At 37.5% G+C, this 20,037-nt stretch overlaps 3 protein-coding genes across 3 annotated transcripts; all 3 read left to right on the plus strand.

The window, feature by feature from the left end:
- Nucleotides 1-122: 122 nt before the first annotated feature.
- Nucleotides 123-7,408, plus strand: otc (ornithine transcarbamylase). The gene is made up of 10 exons (XM_039655910.2): nt 123-427; nt 976-1,114; nt 1,214-1,295; nt 1,484-1,571; nt 1,658-1,811; nt 2,997-3,119; nt 3,872-3,925; nt 4,154-4,303; nt 6,506-6,643; nt 6,718-7,408. The coding sequence occupies exons 1-10, from the start codon at nt 282-284 to the stop codon at nt 6,775-6,777; spliced, it is 1,134 nt and encodes a 377-aa protein (XP_039511844.2). The 5' UTR covers nt 123-281; the 3' UTR covers nt 6,778-7,408.
- A 3,265-nt stretch (nt 7,409-10,673) lies between these two features.
- Nucleotides 10,674-11,939, plus strand: mid1ip1a (MID1 interacting protein 1a). Its single transcript, XM_039655308.2, has one exon. It carries the CDS (start codon nt 10,792-10,794, stop codon nt 11,248-11,250), a length of 459 nt encoding a protein of 152 aa, XP_039511242.1. The 5' UTR covers nt 10,674-10,791; the 3' UTR covers nt 11,251-11,939.
- Nucleotides 11,940-12,879: 940 nt separating this feature from the next.
- LOC120467058 (uncharacterized) lies at nt 12,880-19,618 on the plus strand. Its single transcript, XM_039655824.2, has 13 exons — nt 12,880-13,055; nt 13,857-13,909; nt 14,035-14,089; nt 14,441-14,497; nt 14,664-14,724; nt 16,093-16,180; nt 16,267-16,356; nt 16,449-16,487; nt 16,945-17,023; nt 18,350-18,397; nt 18,489-18,571; nt 18,745-18,886; nt 19,056-19,618. Exons 1-13 carry the CDS (start codon nt 12,969-12,971, stop codon nt 19,230-19,232), a joined length of 1,059 nt encoding a protein of 352 aa, XP_039511758.2. The 5' UTR covers nt 12,880-12,968; the 3' UTR covers nt 19,233-19,618.
- The last annotated feature ends 419 nt before the right edge of the window (nt 19,619-20,037 follow it).

Here is a 20,037-nt window from a genome sequence, read left to right on the forward strand (position 1 = left end):
GCTGTTATTTTTAATTTTATATAATTATTTAATTAAGAAAAGAAACATTATAGTCATTGAGAGAGCGAGAGAGAGAGAGAGAGAGAGAGAGAGAGAGAGAGAGAGAGAGAGAGAGAGAGAGAGAGAGAGAGAGAGAGAGAGAGAGAGAGTAAATTTAGCATCCGATGCCAGTGTGTGGGATTAATGAGAAAAGGCACAGAGCTGTCCGTCACCACACCAAGTTACTTGTTCCTCCTGGTACCTCCCCCTTTCCATCCCATTAGCCACGCCCACAATGCTGTATGACAGGGAGCATGTGGAAATGCATTGATTTGGTTGTGCCAGCTTTGAGCTTTCTGTTTTCATATGTCAGTAAAATGTTTGCTCTCAAAAACAGAATATTTTGTAGTCTGAAATTTGCAAGATGTTGCCAGAGCAGGAATTTAAGGTAAGTCGCAAAGTCTTGCCATAAACAAGAAATATCATTTTATTCATCATTTATATTAACAAATATTATTAAATTGAATAATGCTAAACAGACAATTAATTTAAATATTAAGAAGTCATCATGAGTGCTGTGAAAGTTTGAATAATGTCCTCGTTGTAATGTGTAGTAGCCTATAACGCTGATCTGTTAAGCAAAAAAAAAAAAAAAGTACTTACATTTTAATTAATGAGTAATTGGCCAATAACACTGATATTTTAATTAAATATTAACATATTTTTTGAATTTATGTATTTTAATAAAGGAACATTCTTTGCTTTAGATTAGGATACTTTTGAAGTTTTTAACCATTTATATTTTATAGAAATAACCCATTCAATTTATTCTTTCAATATATGACTTTATGAAATCTAAATGATAATTTGAAAATGTTTTTTTAAATGTTGTTTTGCATAAACTATTTTCCTAAAATGTGTTTGTTTTCTTTTCTCTTCTTTTTTCCAATACTTAAGCTGTTTTACGTCTGTATCATGTGTATTTCATGTCCACAGAGTGGGAAAAGCAACTTTAGAGAGTGTTAACCTGAAAGGCAGCAGCTTTCTAACACTAAAGGACTTTAATGCAGAGGAAATTAAACATATCCTGTGGGTTTCTGCTGACCTTAAGCATCGAATAAAGCACAGGGGCGAGGTACTGCAAAATATATTGCATCTGCTGAATTACTGATTGGAAATCTCTCCATTTCAGGACTTATAAACAATGCTCATTTATTCCTCTTTTTATGCACAGTATGTCCCAGTACTTCAAGGCAAATCTATTGCCATGATATTTGAAAAGAGGAGCACTAGGACCCGCATGTCCACTGAAACAGGTGCCATTCAGTGTTCGAGCTTGTGATCAAGGGCTTATATTTAACAGTGCGGTCCCTGAACAAAATGAATGAATAGAACGATACAGAACAAAGGATTTGACACATAGACAGTTTCTCTCTCTCTCTCTCTCTCTCTCTCTCTCTCTCTCTCTCTCTCTCTCTCTCTCTCTCTCTCTCTCGTTCACTAGGCTTCTCTCTGTTGGGTGGCCATCCATGTTTTCTCACACCCCAAGATATTCATCTGGGCACCAATGAAAGCACCACAGACACGGCCAGGTCTGAATACACATTGTAAACACTGCTTAGACTCAATACTGTGAGGCCATGACATGGTCTTAAATGTGGGTGTGTTTGTATGGCAGGGTGCTTTCTGGTTTGGCAGATATCGTGTTAGCTCGGGTGTATAGTCACTCATCTCTGGAGCTCCTGGATAAAGATGCTTCTATACCAATCATCAATGGCCTGTCTGATCTCTACCACCCTATACAGATTCTAGCGGACCTACTGACACTGCAGGTACAAATTCACTGACACTTACGCACACACTCACCTAAAGGATTATTAGGAACACCATACTAATGCTGTGTTTTTCACCTTCAGAACTGCCATAATTCTATATGATATCGATTCAACAAGGTGCTGAAAGCATTTTTTAGAAGTGTTGGCCTATATTGATAGGTGAGCATCTTGCAGTTGATGGAGATTTGTGGGATGCACATCCAGGGCACAAAGCTCCCGTTCCACCACATCCCAAATATGCTCTATTGGGTTGAGATCATTTTAGTACAGTGAACTCGTTGTCATGTTCAAGAAACCAATTTGAAATAATTTGAGCTTTGTGACATGGTGCATTATCCTGCTGGAAATAGCCATCAGAGGATGGGTATATGGTGGCCATAAAGGGATATACATGGTCAGAAACCATGCTCAGATAGGCCGTTTAAACAATGTACAATTGGCACTAAGGGGCCTAAAGTGTCCCAAGAAAACATCCACCATTACACCACCACCAGCCTGCACAGTGGTAACAAGGCATGATGGATCCATGTTCAAATTCTGTTTACGCCAAATTCTGACTCTACCATCTGAATGACCAGGCAACATTTTTCTAGTCTTCAACTGTCCAATTTTGGTCAGCTCTTGCAAATTGTAGCCTCATTTTCCTATTTGTAGTGGTACCCGGTGCGGTCTTCTGCTGTTGTAGCCCATCCGCCTCAAGGTTGTGCGTGTTGTCGCTTCACAAATGCCTTGCTGCATACCTCGGTTGTAACGAGTGGTTATTTCAGTCAAAGTTGATCTTCTATCAGCTTCAATCAGTCTCTGGCCTCTAGCATCAACAAGGCATTTTCGCCAACAGGACTTCCGCATACTGGATGTTTTTCCCTTTTCACACCATTCTTTGTAAACCCTAGAAATGGAAAATCCCAGTAACTGAGTAGATTGTGAAATACTCAGACCGGCCCGTCTGGCACCACCAACCATGCCACGCTCAAAATGACTTAAATCACCTTTCTTTCCCATTCTGACATTCAGTTTGGTGTTCAGGAGATTGTTTTGACCAGGACCACACCCTTAAATGCATTGAAGCAACTGCCATGTGATTGGTTGATTAGATAATTGCATTAATGAGAAATTGAAGTATTCAATGTGGAATTGAAGTATTCAATTGAAGTACTCATGTTTTCTTTTTCCCTCTTACAGGAGCACTATGGCTCAGTAAAAGGCCTCACTCTGGCTTGGATAGGTGATGGAAACAATGTTCTTCACTCCTTCATGATGTCATTGACCAAACTAGGTGTCAATCTAAAAGTGGCCACACCCAAGGTTTGCGCCACTTTCAAAACTGTGCCATTTTTTGTAGTTCTTTGTAGTTTTTCTTGGTGATTAGTCCCTGGTGTTCCCAGGTGTGTCTTGTTTGCCAATCTCACCTTGTGTATATATACCCCAGTGTTTCTCATGTTCTTTGCCTGGTGTTGTCCTTTGTTAAACGTTTCATTGATGTTATCAGGTCTTCTCCTATGGTTTACCTTTGCTTTAATTCAGTTCCCCTGCACACGAATCCTGCCTTTACTCATCTTGAGAGCACTTGGGGTAACACATAGTACAATATTTTTTTTTTTGTGTGAGTGAAATAAATTAATACTTTTATTCAGTGAAGACAGTGAAAAATTGATAAAGAATGTATCAGTTTCCACAAAAAGATTAAACAGCACAACTGTTTTCAGCTGATACTAATCAGAAATTGTATTTAAGTATTAGCATATTAGAATGATTTCAAGTGACACTGGAATACAGAAACAAACATCACATTCCATCACAGCAATAAATTAATATATTAAATAAAAAAGAATTTACTTGGTGAGCATTAGATTCTTTATTCAAAAGAAAAAAAAAAAGAAATCATACCTACTTTTAAAAGGCTCTCTCTCTCTCTCTCTCTATATATATATATATATATATATAGTATAATGTATATAATGTATAATGTAATGTACAATATAATGCGTTTTTTTATTTCTTTTAACTCGCACCGCTCTGAAATGATTTTTTTCTGAATGAACCTCTTATCTTTATAGGGTTATGAGCCAGATGCTAACATCACTCAAGAGGCTCAGCGTCTCTCTCAGCAGGTATAGACTACCCTACAATACAATGTTCTCTTTATAATGTTTGCTTCATTTTATATTGTATTATTTATATAATGGATTTTCATTATAGACATAGCCTATGTGTTTGTCTATGAAATTATTCTTTAATAATTGACTTTAACAACACAATACATCTGTGTAAAACTGATTTATAGATAGTTTTTATGTTCACTATTGCTTATCTAGCTAATCATGATTTCCATGCTATAGTTTGGGACCAAGTTGCAATTCCTGACAGATCCAATGGAGGCAGCACGGGACAGTAATGTGCTGGTTACTGACACTTGGGTGAGCATGGGCCAAGAGGAGGAGAAGAAGAAGAGACTGAAAGATTTCCATGGTTACCAGATCACAATGCAGGTAGACAAACATCCATCAACTTTGTCTAGTTAGATCAAGACTTTTCATTCCATTATGTTAGTAAGATTTACTGAATTATAATGCATTTGCAGCCTTGTTGTGGAAATTAAAAACTTGCTTCTGAATAGTGTTATGCAGTTCCCTATCAATGCTCATAACTTCGACATTACAAATGTTGTATATGAGAACTTCTCTCCTACTCCACTTCGGCTGAAATCTTATAGGCTGACAACAGCCAAACTGGCCAATTGACGCAAATATGCAAATACTCAATACGTTGTATTGAAGCAGTTGCAGCATCAATATTCATCACAATCTCTCTCTTCACGCTCAAATCGTGTGCGAGAAAGCTGATACTATATCTACATCTATTAAGGAATTATCGCTGCATCCGATTGTTATTCTGCATCCGATGGCAACTATTTGTAACTTGTGCTCAGGCCCCATCGTGCCCCTGGATACACACCTTTTCTGCATCACGTGCATGGTGCTGGCCCACGCCGAGTCAGCCCTCAAGGATGGCGGGCCGTGGAGCAGACCACCCTGGAGCTGGTTTCGGACCAGGATACCCTGACGGACCTACAGGACGAGCTTTTCCGCATCCTCTCTAAGGCCATCAAGGAACTGGACCTCTCTTGGAAGGCCCCGGATGAACCCTCGAAGAGCAAGCTCAACACGTCGTTCCTTCAGCCGAGCCGTTGCCAGGCCGCTTCGAAGACAGGAACCCCGTTCTTTCCTGATGCGCACGAACACGTCGTGAAGTTGTGGGCGGACCCGCAATCGGGGCGCACATCCTCACTTCCACCCAGGCCATGTTTGCGCCCGTGGACGAGGCGTGGACACCTGTTTCTTATCCTTTTTGATGTGCAGGAAGCTGATAGGAAGACGCTGCTGAACGCACCGATCTCCACAGCGGGCTTGTTCGGAGATGCGGTCGAGAAAGTCACCGAGTGGTACTCCGAGTCACGTGATCCCTCACAGGGCGCCGCCGCCTCCACCGCAGCCTCGCTCTTGCTCGTCATCCGCCTCTGGCCGCCATCCTCAGGCTGCAGCCAGACAGAAGTCAGCACCTCGCCAGGAGCTGGATCCTCGCAGAGGGCGCAACAACCAGTGGCAGGGTGTGGGAAAGAAGCGGGTGGCCAAGAGGAGCCTGCCAAGGAAAGCCGTCGCGTCTCCAGCGAGACTCAAAAAGCCATCCTGACCGTCTGGGTAAGAGTCTCAGGCGAAAGGATCAATCTGACATCCCAGTCCCGGGCTGTGGAACCTCCATGTGTGGCCGTTGCAGGGTCGCTGAGCGAGCTGGACGCACTGCACTCGTGAGCATTGAGCACCATCGCGGAAGCGCAAGCCCCATCCACCAGGCGCCTGTATGACCTAAAGTGGGGAGTTTTTTTTAAATGGTGTCAGGAAGTCGATATCACCCCAAGGAGTTGTTCTGAGTCAGATATCCTGCGCTTTCTTCAATACAGGATGGACAAGGGGAGAGTTCCATCCACTCTGAAAATGTATGTGGCCGCTATCGCCACGTTTCATCCCCCTTATTGACAGGAAGTCTATTGGTAGACATGCGTCATGATCGGGTTCCTCAAAGGAGACAGGAGGTTATGCCCTGCACGGCCGCCTTCGGTGCCACCGTGGGATTTGGCTTTGGTTTTGGAGGCGTTGTCGCACCCGCCCTTCGAGTGATTGAGTGCGGTCGACATCGACCTTCGAGCCTCTGGCTTAAATTGGCATTAAAGAGCTTTCTGTCAAAACGGCTCTGCTTCTCGCGCTCGCATCAGGGTAGCGGGTTGGGGATTTACAGGCCTTCTCTGTGAGTGAAGATTGTATTCGCTTTGGGTCGGGAAACTGTAATGTGACGTTCAGGCCGAGGCCGGGTTATATCCCTAAGTCACTCATTACCCAATTAAAGCGCAGATTGTTTCACTGCCTGCCCTATTCACTGAGCCCTCAACTACTCAGGCTTCGAATGCTCTGAGACGCTGCATCTGCATTAATACTGCAACATGTTCATTATTTGCATATTTGCGTCAATTGGCCAGCTTGGCTCACGTTTTAGCCTATACGATTTCTGGAGAAGTGTAGTAGGAGAGAAGTTCCCATACATTCGTAATGTCTCGTTCCTTGCCTCTCAGGGAACCAAGGTTACGAAAGTAACTGGAGATGTTTTTTAAATGTTTCTGTTGAATTGTTGACATGCAGGCAGGAAGTGTGGCTGCACCAGACTGGACATTTCTACACTGTCTCCCACGTAAAGCAGAAGAAGTAGACGATGAAGTTTTCTACTCACCACGTTCCCTTGTGTTTACAGAAGCTGAGAACCGCAAGTGGACCATTATGGTAAAGTGTATGAGCATTAATGAGCATTAATAATGCATTTGTGTTTAAGTAATGTTTCTTTGTGTTTTCTTCAGGGTTTGATGGTGTGCATCCTGACAGACTATAGGCCGCAAATTCCCAAACTCAAATTTTAAAAAAATTTTAAAAACAAAACAAAATTTGTAATAATGTGTCTCAAAACTCTTTGAAAATGGGCGGTTTAATGGAGAAATAAACAATAAATTGTTCTAAATTCATGTACTCGTCATAACAAATACTTTTCACAACACAGTATTGAAGTATTTCAGTTGTGCAAATACCCGTATGGCCTATAGAGGGTGCTGCGACATTGTGTGAAATGGTATGAGAAAACATTTGATATGTTCTAATTTCTTTAAATTACAAGGGGTCAGATGAACACTGTTATTTTTTACAACAGAAATCTAGTGCAAAGTGCACTAAATGAAAATAAATAAATAGTTCAATTAATTTTCTTTTTTCTATAATGGCTGTCATTGTATCTCGTAGGGTTTAAAAGTAATTATGTAACGCAGCATTCATGTCACATTAAATTGATTAAAAACATTATACATACTGTAACAGATCAGATGGACTCTCTCAGGTCATCTCTTGCATGCTCTGCAAAGGACAGAAGTACAATAGAGTCCAGCAGTGTAACATGATTCAAGAGTGTGGGCATGCTTTTAAAAACACTGAGGTAGTTTCATGTTACTTCTACTGATCTTATCATAATAAGAAATGTGTGTGTTTTAGCGTGAATGTAGAGTCATTGGACATGCTATTGTGGTTGTTGTTGTTTTAGTTTCCCTATGACTTTTCACTGGCAGCTGCCCTGCATTTTCAGATCAGAGCGAGATCAGACTGATATGCACTGGGATGGGCAGTTTTTCAGATACATGTATTAAAAATACGTATTTGAAATACAAAATCAACTATCAAATAATCAACTTGTTCAGATCCCCCAAACCCAACTTTCCTGCATGTGAGCTGCAGCTACGACTAGCATCGAGTGAGCAGATTTTCTGCATTAATAAAGAATAAAATAAGGTGAAGATGCCACGGTTGATCCTACTTGTTGATTAAGTTTAAATATCAGCATTATTCAGATTTACCTTCAGTTAACATGAAGGAATAAAAGAGCACTTCCAAGGCGAAAATAGTGTTAGCCAGTCAGTCTTGATAGTTAATTGGTTGTTTGTTTGATCAATCTAGTCAAAAGTGTTAAAGCATTCTGGTTTGCTATAGGACTGGGCGATATTATGATATTTACTTGATCATTGGGAATATGTAGAGTGGATCAGTTTAACTTGTTCTATATTGTTTATATTTTAGTAGGCTTTTAGTAGGCATGAGTTGATAGTGATAATTCACTGAATGCCCATTTCACATGTATTGAAAATACAAAATATTGTATTTGCATTTGAAGAGTTCAGATGCAAAAGCCTCTAAGTGCCATTTGAAATTTTCTTCTAGAATGATCATTTTTATCAAGGTTGTATATTTAAGTTCAGTGATTTTACTTAAATGACAATGATAATTACCTATTAATTGTTATTTGAGTGAAATTACTGAACTTAAATATACAAGTTTGATAAAAATCATCATTAAAGAAGAAAATTTAAAATGGCTTTTAGAGGCTTTTGCATCTGAACTCTTCATTTACATTTTTCCCACACAGTATCTAGTATTTTATTTTGATACAGGTATTTTTTTTTTTTAATACATTTTCATAATGCCCATCTGGATATCCAAAATAGTCAAAAGATGTTTAGGGAAGGTTTAGACTGAAACTATCAACAATGAAGTTAAGTGAAGACACATTGCATGAAAAAGAGATAATGTTATGGTAAAATTTTGCAGATCATACATTTACAATGGTAAAATTCTCGGTGATTCTTGGGGTGAGGCATAGATGGACCTAGAACAAGGGTGGAGGTGCGTGGCAGAGCAGAAGAACCGGTTTCTAAATCATTCGAGACATTCTAGTCATTGCAAAGGTTTCTCAGCTTCCCTTTCTATGACTTGGTATGCAAAAATAATTTAAACTGAAACCTTACTGTGACCTTATCTCTTATCTTATCTGGTTTAACCCTTTTGCGGAGACCTTATTAGGCCCAAGTGTGTATTTTAGTTTTTGAATATGTGAAAAGAAAAAGAGAAACCCTTTTTTACTATAACATAACTAATAGATTTTCAATCTAATCGTTTCATTTACACCTGAATAATCCTCTTGTGTTCATTTGTTAAATTGGCCATCAAACCAAATCCCTTCTGGGCATTCAGATTCATTTTACAGGCCAAAGGAGACAGTTTTAGAGCATTTTACAAGTCCATAAGTGGAAAGCAGAAACATGCCCCCAAAACCCATTTTAAGGATACAGATAAGACATATTGTCAATTTATAAAGTATTAATGTAGCCTAATGTTTTAATAGCTTCACAAATAAACAGAGATGTATAGTAATGAAGTAGAACTATTTAAGTACTGTACTTAAGTACTAAAATACTGTATCAGTACTCTACTAGAGTTTTGTTTTTTTCTCGTATACTTCTATTTTTCAGTAGATATTTTCGATGAATTTAATACTTTTACTTAGTTACTCGTTACAGCACAGTCTATGCATTACAATTATAAAAAAATTACGAATCATTCGTTGCAAGTTGGCTTTCATGCTGCCTTCACACGCCAGTTTTATAGGGTAATGGTATTGATTGACGCACACATTGACGACTAATGCAGGGGTTGTCCTGCAATGACATTTTTGTATGGCAAATTTGTATTCCGCCAAAGCACCTTATTTGATTGCTAGTTTTTCTTTAATAATTACATGACACAACACTTGTACTTTTACTTTTAGTACTTAAGTAGTGATTTTTTAAATAAACTACTTGCAATACTTAAGTACAAAAAATGTTGAATACTTTACTTCTACTTAAGTGTGGTGCTTAAAGAGCACTTCAACGTCTACTCAAGTCACTTTTTTGATAGAGCACTTGTACTTTTACTCAAGTCCGGGTTTCTAGTACTTTATACATTTTTGCAAATAAATCAACCTTGCAAACCAATCAATATTTATTTATTTATTTTTTCAGAGAAAATCATTAGGTTGGTCGTTCTTAGCTCAGGAGACATTAGTTGAGTTCTTAACTACTGTATGTTCCATTAGGATCAGCCTTGTCTCAGATGTTAATTTGGATACCTGAAAAAATAATGTATAAAATGATGATGATGATGATGATGTGATGGAACGAGAAAATCTGTTGATAAATGTTTAAATAGTTTATACCAAAATCTTCTAATGTTGAGACTGCACAAAAGTCATGGCTAAATCTTGGCAGTTTGAGACATTGTTGAGACCTCTTCTAATACTCTTCAGAAGACTCTTCTTCAGGAGAAAACTGTAAGCAGATTAAAGCAAAAGTTTCTTTCTCTCTATTGGATCTCATTGCCATCTAAGACACAACTGAGATATAATCTCATATCTTATTTGTGAGTTTTCCTTCCTGTTGGGTTCATTCATTTTTGCTTATGTGACATGATAATGACTTCAAACAATAATAGGCCTATTCATAATAGGCCTATTCTATGCAACCTTTGGCCTCAAAATGTTACTAATCAGAAAAGAATTCGAAAGATTATAGATTTTGTTATGGGGACGAAGGCCTAGTTACTTTCTCAAAAAGGGATAACCATTATTAATGTTGTTAGCCTGACCCCTGACCGTTCATTTAGGCCTATAGCCTATAGAAGTAGACCTATTAACGTTTGCATCATTTGTTGGCTAAATCTTAAAAATCAAAGTTCAGTTTGGTGCAACAACATTACATTACATGCCCTCACAGCAGAATTTTGTTTGTATTACGTTTGTATGTAGCTTAAATAATTATGCAACAAAATTGGTCCATGCAAGCACTTTTGAGCCGCTCCCTGTGTATCTATGGGCCGTGCGGAAGTTTCTGTCTTGCTGTTGGAATCTGGTTACGACTTGACATCTCATACCAGATCAACAGGTTTCGGTCACGCCCAGGAGCTGGAAATGTCTGGTATAAATATGGAATAGACTACAGATGTTCAGAAGAAAGCTAAACACACCAGAGAGAAACATACAGAGTAAACTACTCTCGAATTAACTCTCATAATCCACCAAAATGCAGATGTCCGAACCCCTCAGCCAGAAGAACGCTCTCTTCACAGCAATGAACCGCTTCATCGGCGCCGTCAACAACATGGACCAGACGGTCATGGTGCCAAGCTTGCTGAGAGATGTGCCGCTGGACCAACAGAACGAGGAGCAGAAGCTAACCGACGTTATGGGTAGCTATCTGCGGGATGCTGAGGGCGACATGTACAGCTATTACAGCCAGCTCAAGTCCATCCGGAACAACATCGAATGGGGTGTCTTGCGCGCAGAGGAGCAGAGACGCAAGAAAGACTCTCCTGCGCCGGAGTCAGTGCACACAGAACCGGACAACGACTCGGATCTGGAGCAGCTCCTGCAGTACCACCTGAAGGGTTTGCATGGAGTGCTATCCAAACTTACAAGCCAAGCCAACAACCTGACCAACCGATACAAGCAGGAGATTGGCATTGCTGGCTGGGGACAGTGAACTGCATAATAAATGAAGGATCGATGTCTTTGAATCTGATGCACAATTCTGATCTAATATGATCTATTCTGCTTTTGTGGAAGAGACAATGGGGAATGACCGAACAGATCTTAAACTGTCAAAAGTTCAAATGGAAGGCAAAGCGAGAGGGGGAACTGGGTTTTGTATTATTATTGGTGTTGATCACTGACAAATTTTAAGGGCTGCTTCCTGTTTTATGACGTTATATTTGCACTGGCAGTTTCCTTTTTTTTTCTGTTCTTTTTTTTTCTTTTTTTTTTTTACAAAAACGAAACAAAATCTCCGTTCAAATGGCTGGCTCCCATGCCTTACCTTGATATTTAAATCTATTTATGGATTATGTATAATTATAAGCTTTTATTTTGTAATTCTTCTTTATAGTTGTTGTCCTATGATGTTACTGTGTGTTTCAGAGGACTGATGACTTTAAGAACAAAATGTATGATAGTTTGTTTGTGAAAATTCCTATAGATGAAGCAGAAACTCTGTAGAAACCTCCTGGGAATGTTTCCTGTTAATGGCCTGATCTGTAGATCATCCTGTGAATCAATGACGTGGACAACTCTGAAAATCACTGCTTGTGTCATGATGAGTTCCATGAGATTCTGGGTTTAATTGTGCCTGAATGCCAGTATGATAAAAAAAACAAAAACAAAAAAAAAACACAACATTTTCTGTGTTTTGAATTGAATTGTTGTTTTTTTATATATAACAAAATAAACTTTTGTAATTTGAATATCTGTTGTTTATTATTCATTCATGCTCAAAAATCCATAATTGACAGGCACACACACGCCCTGCTCCAGCCTACACTCCTCATTCCTTAGTTCTTACAAAAGTCTATAATTTAAATAACTTTCATTTCTGAGACTGATGAATTAGCGATAATGACAGTTCTCATTTAATCTAACAAAATTAAATTCATATTTAGCATTTCAATTTCTGTTATGTGTCTGCAAGCCGAAAATAGGCCTACATTAAGTAAGACCAGATTAAAATCAGGTTCTTTTAATAATTAAATAATAATCAGATTATTTCTCTTACATACAAATATTATTTATGTTCAAGAAATTTGCCAAAGGTCTACAAATTGGCCTACACATCTTTTAGGGTCTGCGGACCAATTTAAACGTGTGAATAAGTGATCAAAATTCACACGATGTTGCTAAAATACAATAATTTGAACAATGGAGGTAATTTATTTTATAGTATATCTACATTTAAGCAACTGAAGTTTTTATTGCACAATTTTTTTTTTTTTGGACCTAAATCTAAACAAACATTTTGACAAAGTGAACAGCCACACCACCTTGGATGAATCAAAATCACCTTGCTTTCACCCTACGAAATGGCCATGTTATGAAAACATAAGACACACACATTCCACAAAATGAATATCATCCCATCTATCAATAACAGAGACGCTGAATATAGTCGTATCCATTTTTTTGACTAAAATAAAATTAATTAATCAATAACATGACCTCACTGTATAAACAACAGCAAAATCCTTAGAAAATATAATGTTAATATGGAAACTACAAACGTTTTGCGAGAAAAAAAAACTTAATTGCGTTTCGTATATCGTGGTGTTGTTTGTCCCAGTGTGCACGCCTTATGTGTCAATGGGGATGTGGTGTTCTCATCATGTGCGTTGTCCACATCAAAACATTATTTAAGAAAAAGGAAGAATAATTATGGGAGATGAGCATCCAGTTCAGCTTACCAACACTAGCAGCTCCCGTTGTACTTTTTTTAACGCAGCGCCGGATGACTATCAATGTGTAAGTGTAAAGTTGTTTTAAAAATTAATGTAATGCTAACTTGTTAGCCATCATGCTAATCAAAACATGACATCATCCTTTCCAGGCATGGTGATTTTTGCTAGTAGTTTATTAGTTGACGTGAAAGTAAGAAAGTAAGGTAATTGATAATAATTTAATTTTAGTTAAACATTTAAACATTCTTGTGGAAATGTTAGATGTCTCATGGTGAGGCAAGTTAATTTGTAAATAGGTTAGTTGAGCTGTGATGGGACAAAACACCCAACACACGAGCAGGAAAATGGTTTACATTTCTTCCGTGAACCGTTGCAAAGTATCTCAAAGTGTTAAAATTGTAAAGAATTATAGGGGAATCAAAAAGTCTATTTAAAATGAAAAGTAAAATATGTGAACATGCTTTTGAAAGCCTTCTACAGTAGGACTTCATGAAATTAAAGGGATAGTTTACCAAAAATGAAAATTCTGTCAACATTTAACTCCCCTTCAAGTTGTTCCAAACCTATATTAATTTATTTCTGCTGAACACAAAATAAGATATTTGGAGGAATGTTTGTATTAACCACATGGTTGTGGGGCACCATTGACTTCCATAGTATGGAAAATAAGGAATTCAGTGGTGCCCCACAACTGTTTGGTTACAAACATTCAATAAACTCAAACAGGTTTAAGACAACACAAGGGTGGGTAAATGATGGGATCATTTACATTTTGGGGTGAACTAGGCCTATCCCTTTAATATCCTTTAACTTTCCTTACTGGCTGTCATTTTTTTTTCATTATATTATGTATATTTATCCTCAGGATGTGATTCTTAAAGTGAAAAGAGCCACAGGGACATTTTCATTAGTGGCATGGTGAGTCGGTTTATATTGCACATTATATTATTAATATTAATGCAGATTTATATTATTATATTGAGTTCTTTGTTTTAAGGTGATTTTTGAGCATTCTTAACTAACTTAAAATTTCCTATCTGTAGCTTTTTCATGCTCTTTGTGATATGGCTTCTGCGCAGATATAACTCTTTGGCTCAGGTACAGTATGTGTTTGATTTGAATTGCCAAGATACCTACACTACTGTTCAAATGTTTGGCAGTAAGATTTTTTTATTTTGTTTAATTTTTTTCTTCAAATTAATATTATTCAGCAAGGTTTTGTTACAAAAAAGCAGCACAACTATTTTCAACGTTAAAGTTCGTTCAAAAACAAACAACTCCGAACTTTTGAATTGAATTTTGTAATTACCCCACATAATTTACAATTCAGTAAAGTTCTAGTTAATGTCATGTTCTGTCATGTTGTTGATTTATAATGAATTATTTTAAATAACACATCTCTTTTTATCTGCATGTTATAATCTCTCTTCTCTCCTTTTTTTTTTCCAGAAAATGGTAGTCAGTCTGACAGTAGCTGCATTTTTTGACAGTGTTGCATATGTTATGGTAAGTCGTGTTGATTCATTTGTGAGTATGTTTGAGAGAGAGATGCATATGTAGGCAGAGAGTAATTATTCAAACTAAATGTTTGTTGAAGACTTTTTTTTTTTTTAAATTATACCTCTTTAATAACTTTATTTCATTGCACCTTTTCTTTTCCTCTCACCTGCAGGGAGAGTCTCATTCAGAGGGTTCTCTGTGTAATTTTCAAGCGTGGTGGCTCACATATTTTGGTAAATTTTGCAACTGATTAAAAGATGTTTGTTTATATGTGTACAGTCATATTAAAGGGTCAGTTCAGCAAACAATGTGTAAGGCATTAATTACTCCCCCTCTTTCATTCATCCACAGACAACTACGAAAATACCACGTTGATGCTTCAAAAAGTTCAAATTGTAAAAGTAATCCATAAGAATTAAGAATTGTAGTCCGAATTTTCTGAAGAGACTTGATCACTTTATGTGATGAACAGATTGAATTTAGGCTTTTATTCACAAACTTCAGCAAACATAAACAGAAGCTCAACTGAACCTGCTTGGTGCACGATAACAAATGTCTTGCGGAAGCTCAAAAGTGCTACGTAACACGAGAATGAACCTCATTGGTTCTCGCAGAAGCTCAAACGTGATAAACACACAAGAATGAACCTCATTGGTTCTTGAAGAAGTTCAAAGGTGTTTCGTAACATGAGAATGAACCTCATTGGTTCTTAAAGAAGTTCAAAGGTGTTTCGTAACATGAGAATGAACCTCATTGGTTCTTAAAGAAGTTCAAAGGTGTTTTCGTAAGACGAGAATGAACCTAATTGGTTCTTGAAGAAGTTCAAAGGTGTTTCGTAACATGAGAATGAACCTCATTGGTTCTTAAAGAAGTTCAAAGGTGTTTTCGTAAGACGAGAATGAACCTAATTGGTTCTTGTAGTAGAAGCTCAAACGTGCTACGTAACTTACAGAATGAACCTCACCACGTCACCACATGCTTGAGCTTCCGTTTACCACAAATGATGTGTGAGTTGATGAATGTTGTGTGAATAACTGTGAATGTGAAAAAAAGCCTAAATTCAATCTGTTCATCTTATAAAGAAAGTTTGGATTCAATTCATATGGATTCATTTTACGATCTCTTTATGAACTTTTTGAAGCGTCAAAGTGGTAGCTGTCAATGGTGAGACAGAAAGCTCTCAGATTTCATGACCCTTTTTTTTGTCCCGACTTTTTTTGGGGTGTGTTGCAGCCATCAAAATCAAAATTTGTTTGTATTTACAAAATTAAAAAAGTAAAAACATTGGAAAATGTTTCTTTGTACTTTTGTACGGTTAAATAGAATGAACAAATTCTTGTTTTCATTGCATTTTACAAAATGTCCCAACTTTTTTCTGATTTGGAGTTGTAACTAGCAGAAGACATTTTAGCCCCAAATTTCACACCAAAAAAACATACACAGTATGATATTTGTGAATAAAATGTGAATTTATTCCAGACAATTGTGAATATGAAGTAACTCTAGAAACTGCATTGCATCAAAATAGAAAGATGACATCCTTTGTTGACTGATGTCATGACAAATTGCTGCTGTTGTTATAGTTTTTTACTTTGTTTCAGACTGGGCTGCACTGGTGTGGGTGTGTCTTATTACTTTCAATCTCTACCTGAACCTGGTGAGAGAAATCAGAACTGAACATTATGAGACGTGAGTCAATATACAATACACACACACACAAATTTAGTTGTGTGAAATATATATGAGTATTCCTAACATCTGCATGTGCTTCTCAGACCGTACCATGTGGTGGCGTGGGGTATTCCTATGCTCATGTCCACCCTCCCATTGATGGCTGGATACTACGGTCCTGCTGGAGCCTGGTGGTATATGACCTTTCATTTTTTTATATATTCTTAATTGCAGTTGTATCACTACAGTAGTCATCAGTCCTTAATATCTCATTACTTTCCTGCAGTTGGATTACAGATAATCATGTTCGGTGGAGGTTTGGCATGTAAGTGTGTAATGTTCAACATGTGTATGAAATAAAATGTGTGTTGTGTCTAGGGATGAATCTGGGTTAGTTTCATCACATTTCAGAGGTTCACACAGCTCATCATGCTTGAATCTCAGGAATTTCCGTTCTCAATCGGACAGGTTTTTGTGCATGCTGGAGCAGCTTAGAATATTTTTCATTCTATGTAAAGCTTAATGTGATGCTATTGAACACAGTGGTAAACACTGGCCACAGATATATTTAGATATTCATATTTAGAAACCTAAAATGCATGAATGCTTTTTGCATTAGAGAGAAAGAGAGAGATGAAATGCAAAAAGCATTCATGCATTTTAGGTTTCTAAATAAATCTGTGGCCAGTGTTTACCAATGTTGCGTATATATATATACATACTGTTTGTTTGTGTATTGTCTTGTTTGAGGTGTAAAGTATTTGTTTGTTTATTTTTTGCAGATGGTACATCCCTCTGTTTAGCCTGATTATCCTCATGATCTGCTGTTATGCTCGAATCATCTGTGTGGCCAACCAGAGGGTAAGTGAATGTGACTCACAAACAGTGATGGGAATAACGGCGTTATAAATAAATGGCGTTACTAACGGCATTATCTTTCTCAGTAACAAGTAATCAAACGTATTACTGTTTCCCACATTACAACGCCGTTACCGTTACAGCCTAATTGAGCTCACTGAAGCGGTTTCCATCCGAGTTGGCTCTCTCCGCCATAGGACCTGCAAAGTTTTTTCTCTGGTGTGTGTGTGTGTGTGTGTTTATGAGGCGCCGGACTGGACGTTGAACTGGACGCCGGACTGGCGCCGAAGCGAACGCCGCGAGCACGCTCGACAATGGGCGAGATAGTGTGTCCGAGAGCGTGAGAGAGGCCGAGGGTGTCCGAGCATTATATAGTTTGTTTATAAATAAATGACACATTTCAGCATTAGAATAATCTCTGTAGCCTATTGGTATTATCTGCAACGTTTTAATTAATTAACATGGTTATACAAATAAAACCTAAAAAATAACCAGCAGGGAACGTTCTGGGAGCACTTCTTGTTAAACTTTTTATCATTTTAATTTTCACTACAAACAGTGTATGTATATATTTTTGTTATTATTATTTATTTATTTTTTGGTACATTTAAGCCTGACTTAGTTGTGGTCTGTGCAATATTAAATATTATAAGTTCTAAACCTAAACCTAAAATTATGTGTTATTGTTCTACTATAGTAAGGATAATATTTAAAATAATATATTTAATTTTATTGGTGTCTCCCATATTGTCCCACAGCAACTTTACGATAGTGTAGATTAGTGTACAATGTTTTATAATAATAATTTATTCTATAGCGTCCATTTCATTAATTTAACATATTTAATATTGGGTGCATCCAAGTTATTTGACTGGCCTATTTTTTAAAGTAACACAATAGTTACTTTCTCTAGTAATTAGTTACCTTTATAATGATTTAACTCAGTTATTGTTTGTGAGAAGTAACTAGTAACTTTTTTTTTAAATAACATGCACAACACTGCTCACAAACATCAGCTAAAAAATTGTCCCACTGCTTCCTTAATTTGATTGCAAGGCAATTTTAGGTCCAACTTAGGTGTCTATTTCAAATTCATCTTGAGAAAAGCACTCCCTGTTCTCTGTAATGTTGACGTGCCACGGTAAGGCTGAAAGTGAACTTTTTGCACGTCTTGCAGATTCTTCCAGACACTGACGCAATAAATCAGGCTATACCTGCTCATGTACGTGCACACGCCCATGTAATTTGCACAGGTCTTATGGTGGGGCATTGAGCATTGTGCATCATCATATTATGATCCATGCATTAGGTTACTGTCTTTTATTTCAGATGCGGTCCTGGTTAGGCACCTTTAATCCTGAAAGAGAGAGGAGGAAGGTAAGCGTGTGTATTAGTGCATGTGCATGTATTATAGTCCTGCCATCCACTGATTTATACATCAGTAATGTATCATTACCTCTTCCTGCAGATCTCTCTAGCTGAAGAGATCAGACCGTTGAAGTGGTATCCCTCTGTCTATCTGCTTGTCTCTATCTTCCCCCTCATAAATCGGTAATTGTGTGTTTCTTTTGCCACGTTTTACATACTGAACCTCATGGATGTGATCTGTATTTATATGAATTTCCATATTTTCTGAAATGAAGTGTCCCACATGTTAGCTGATCACATACCTTATAGTTGTGGATGCATCTTTGTGCTTGTGTACATGATGTGTATTTCTGCAGACTTCATAATGCTGCTTACCCAGAGGACCCTGTGTTTTCTCTGACACTACTGCACGTGCTCAGTGCACCATTGCATGGACTTGCAAATGCTCTTGTCTTCAGTAAGGACACCTGGAGTCAACTGAGTTCAACAGGAATAAAGGTACAGTTCACACTCACTGGTCTCAGCTATGGATGGCTGTGATTGGTCTTCTTATATGTCAGTCAGACAGTCCTTTTCCTGTATCATTATGGTACTAGGCAGCATAACCAGACACATTTTTGCGGTTTAGTTCAATTTCTCATTCACGTAACGCATCTGTTTTCCACAGATGGCGATCCAGTCTCGGCTGTGCGACAGCACAAGGATTGGAGAGTACCATGCCACGAATGTAAGATACACACATGACCTTGATACACACTCCGATTCTGACGATGAAGACAACAATGTCATCTTTTACAGTCCGAACATGATCTTAAAAGACAGGGGACCCTTGGAAAGTGTTTAGAAAAGAAGCGTGTATGTGTGTGCCTTTTAAAGAGTTGCATTCAGATTTTTTTTGTTGCAGCTTTTGTCAACATTTTAAAACATGTATTACGATTATTGCAAAGCAGAAAAGAAAATGGTTGATAGAACGTATTCCTTTGCCTTTAATGATGGGTAGTATCATAGCATTTGTTTGTACTGTATTAATGTGGGAAAGCGTACCACCTGAAAGTAATATATTTGGTTGTAAATAATGGAATTAAAGACTGCCTCTTCTGAATATTTCAGAAATTATATACTTTGAGAAAATTTGAGCTTGTTTACTATCATATTTATAAAAATGTATGCTATATTTTTGTATTGTTTACGTATTCAAAATTTTTTTTAATACAAATCTAATAACATTTCTCTTGTGTTTGTGTATTTTGCCTATTGGAATGAGTAAGCACTCTAATGAGTTATTTTCTAGATATTGAATCCCAGCACTTTAGTCAGGATGATTAACGAGAAAGCACTGTGGGGTAAGAAATGCTTCCCATGATAAGAGCGTTATAAAAGCTCCTCGATATAAACAGTGATATAAGCTTAAGAGTTTGAGTCTTGTTTGTGTAACGTTTTACGAAATCTAATTTAAACAATACTGACACTGTGTGGACAGAACAGAAGTGTGAACATTAGGTTTTCGTCAGAAATTAACTATATTTATCGCTCTATATCTAGCTTTATGAAATACGAATCCAAAAAGTTGATTCTAAAAGTGTATTTAAATATAATTCAAAGTGTTCAGTAAACTATAAGCAAAAGGAGAGCTGCTATTTCGCTGTTCT

The sequence above is a fragment of the Pimephales promelas genome, chromosome 7, assembly GCF_988280905.1.
Source record: "Pimephales promelas chromosome 7, fPimPro1.hap1.1, whole genome shotgun sequence".
NCBI classification, from domain to species: Eukaryota; Metazoa; Chordata; class Actinopteri; order Cypriniformes; family Leuciscidae; genus Pimephales; species Pimephales promelas.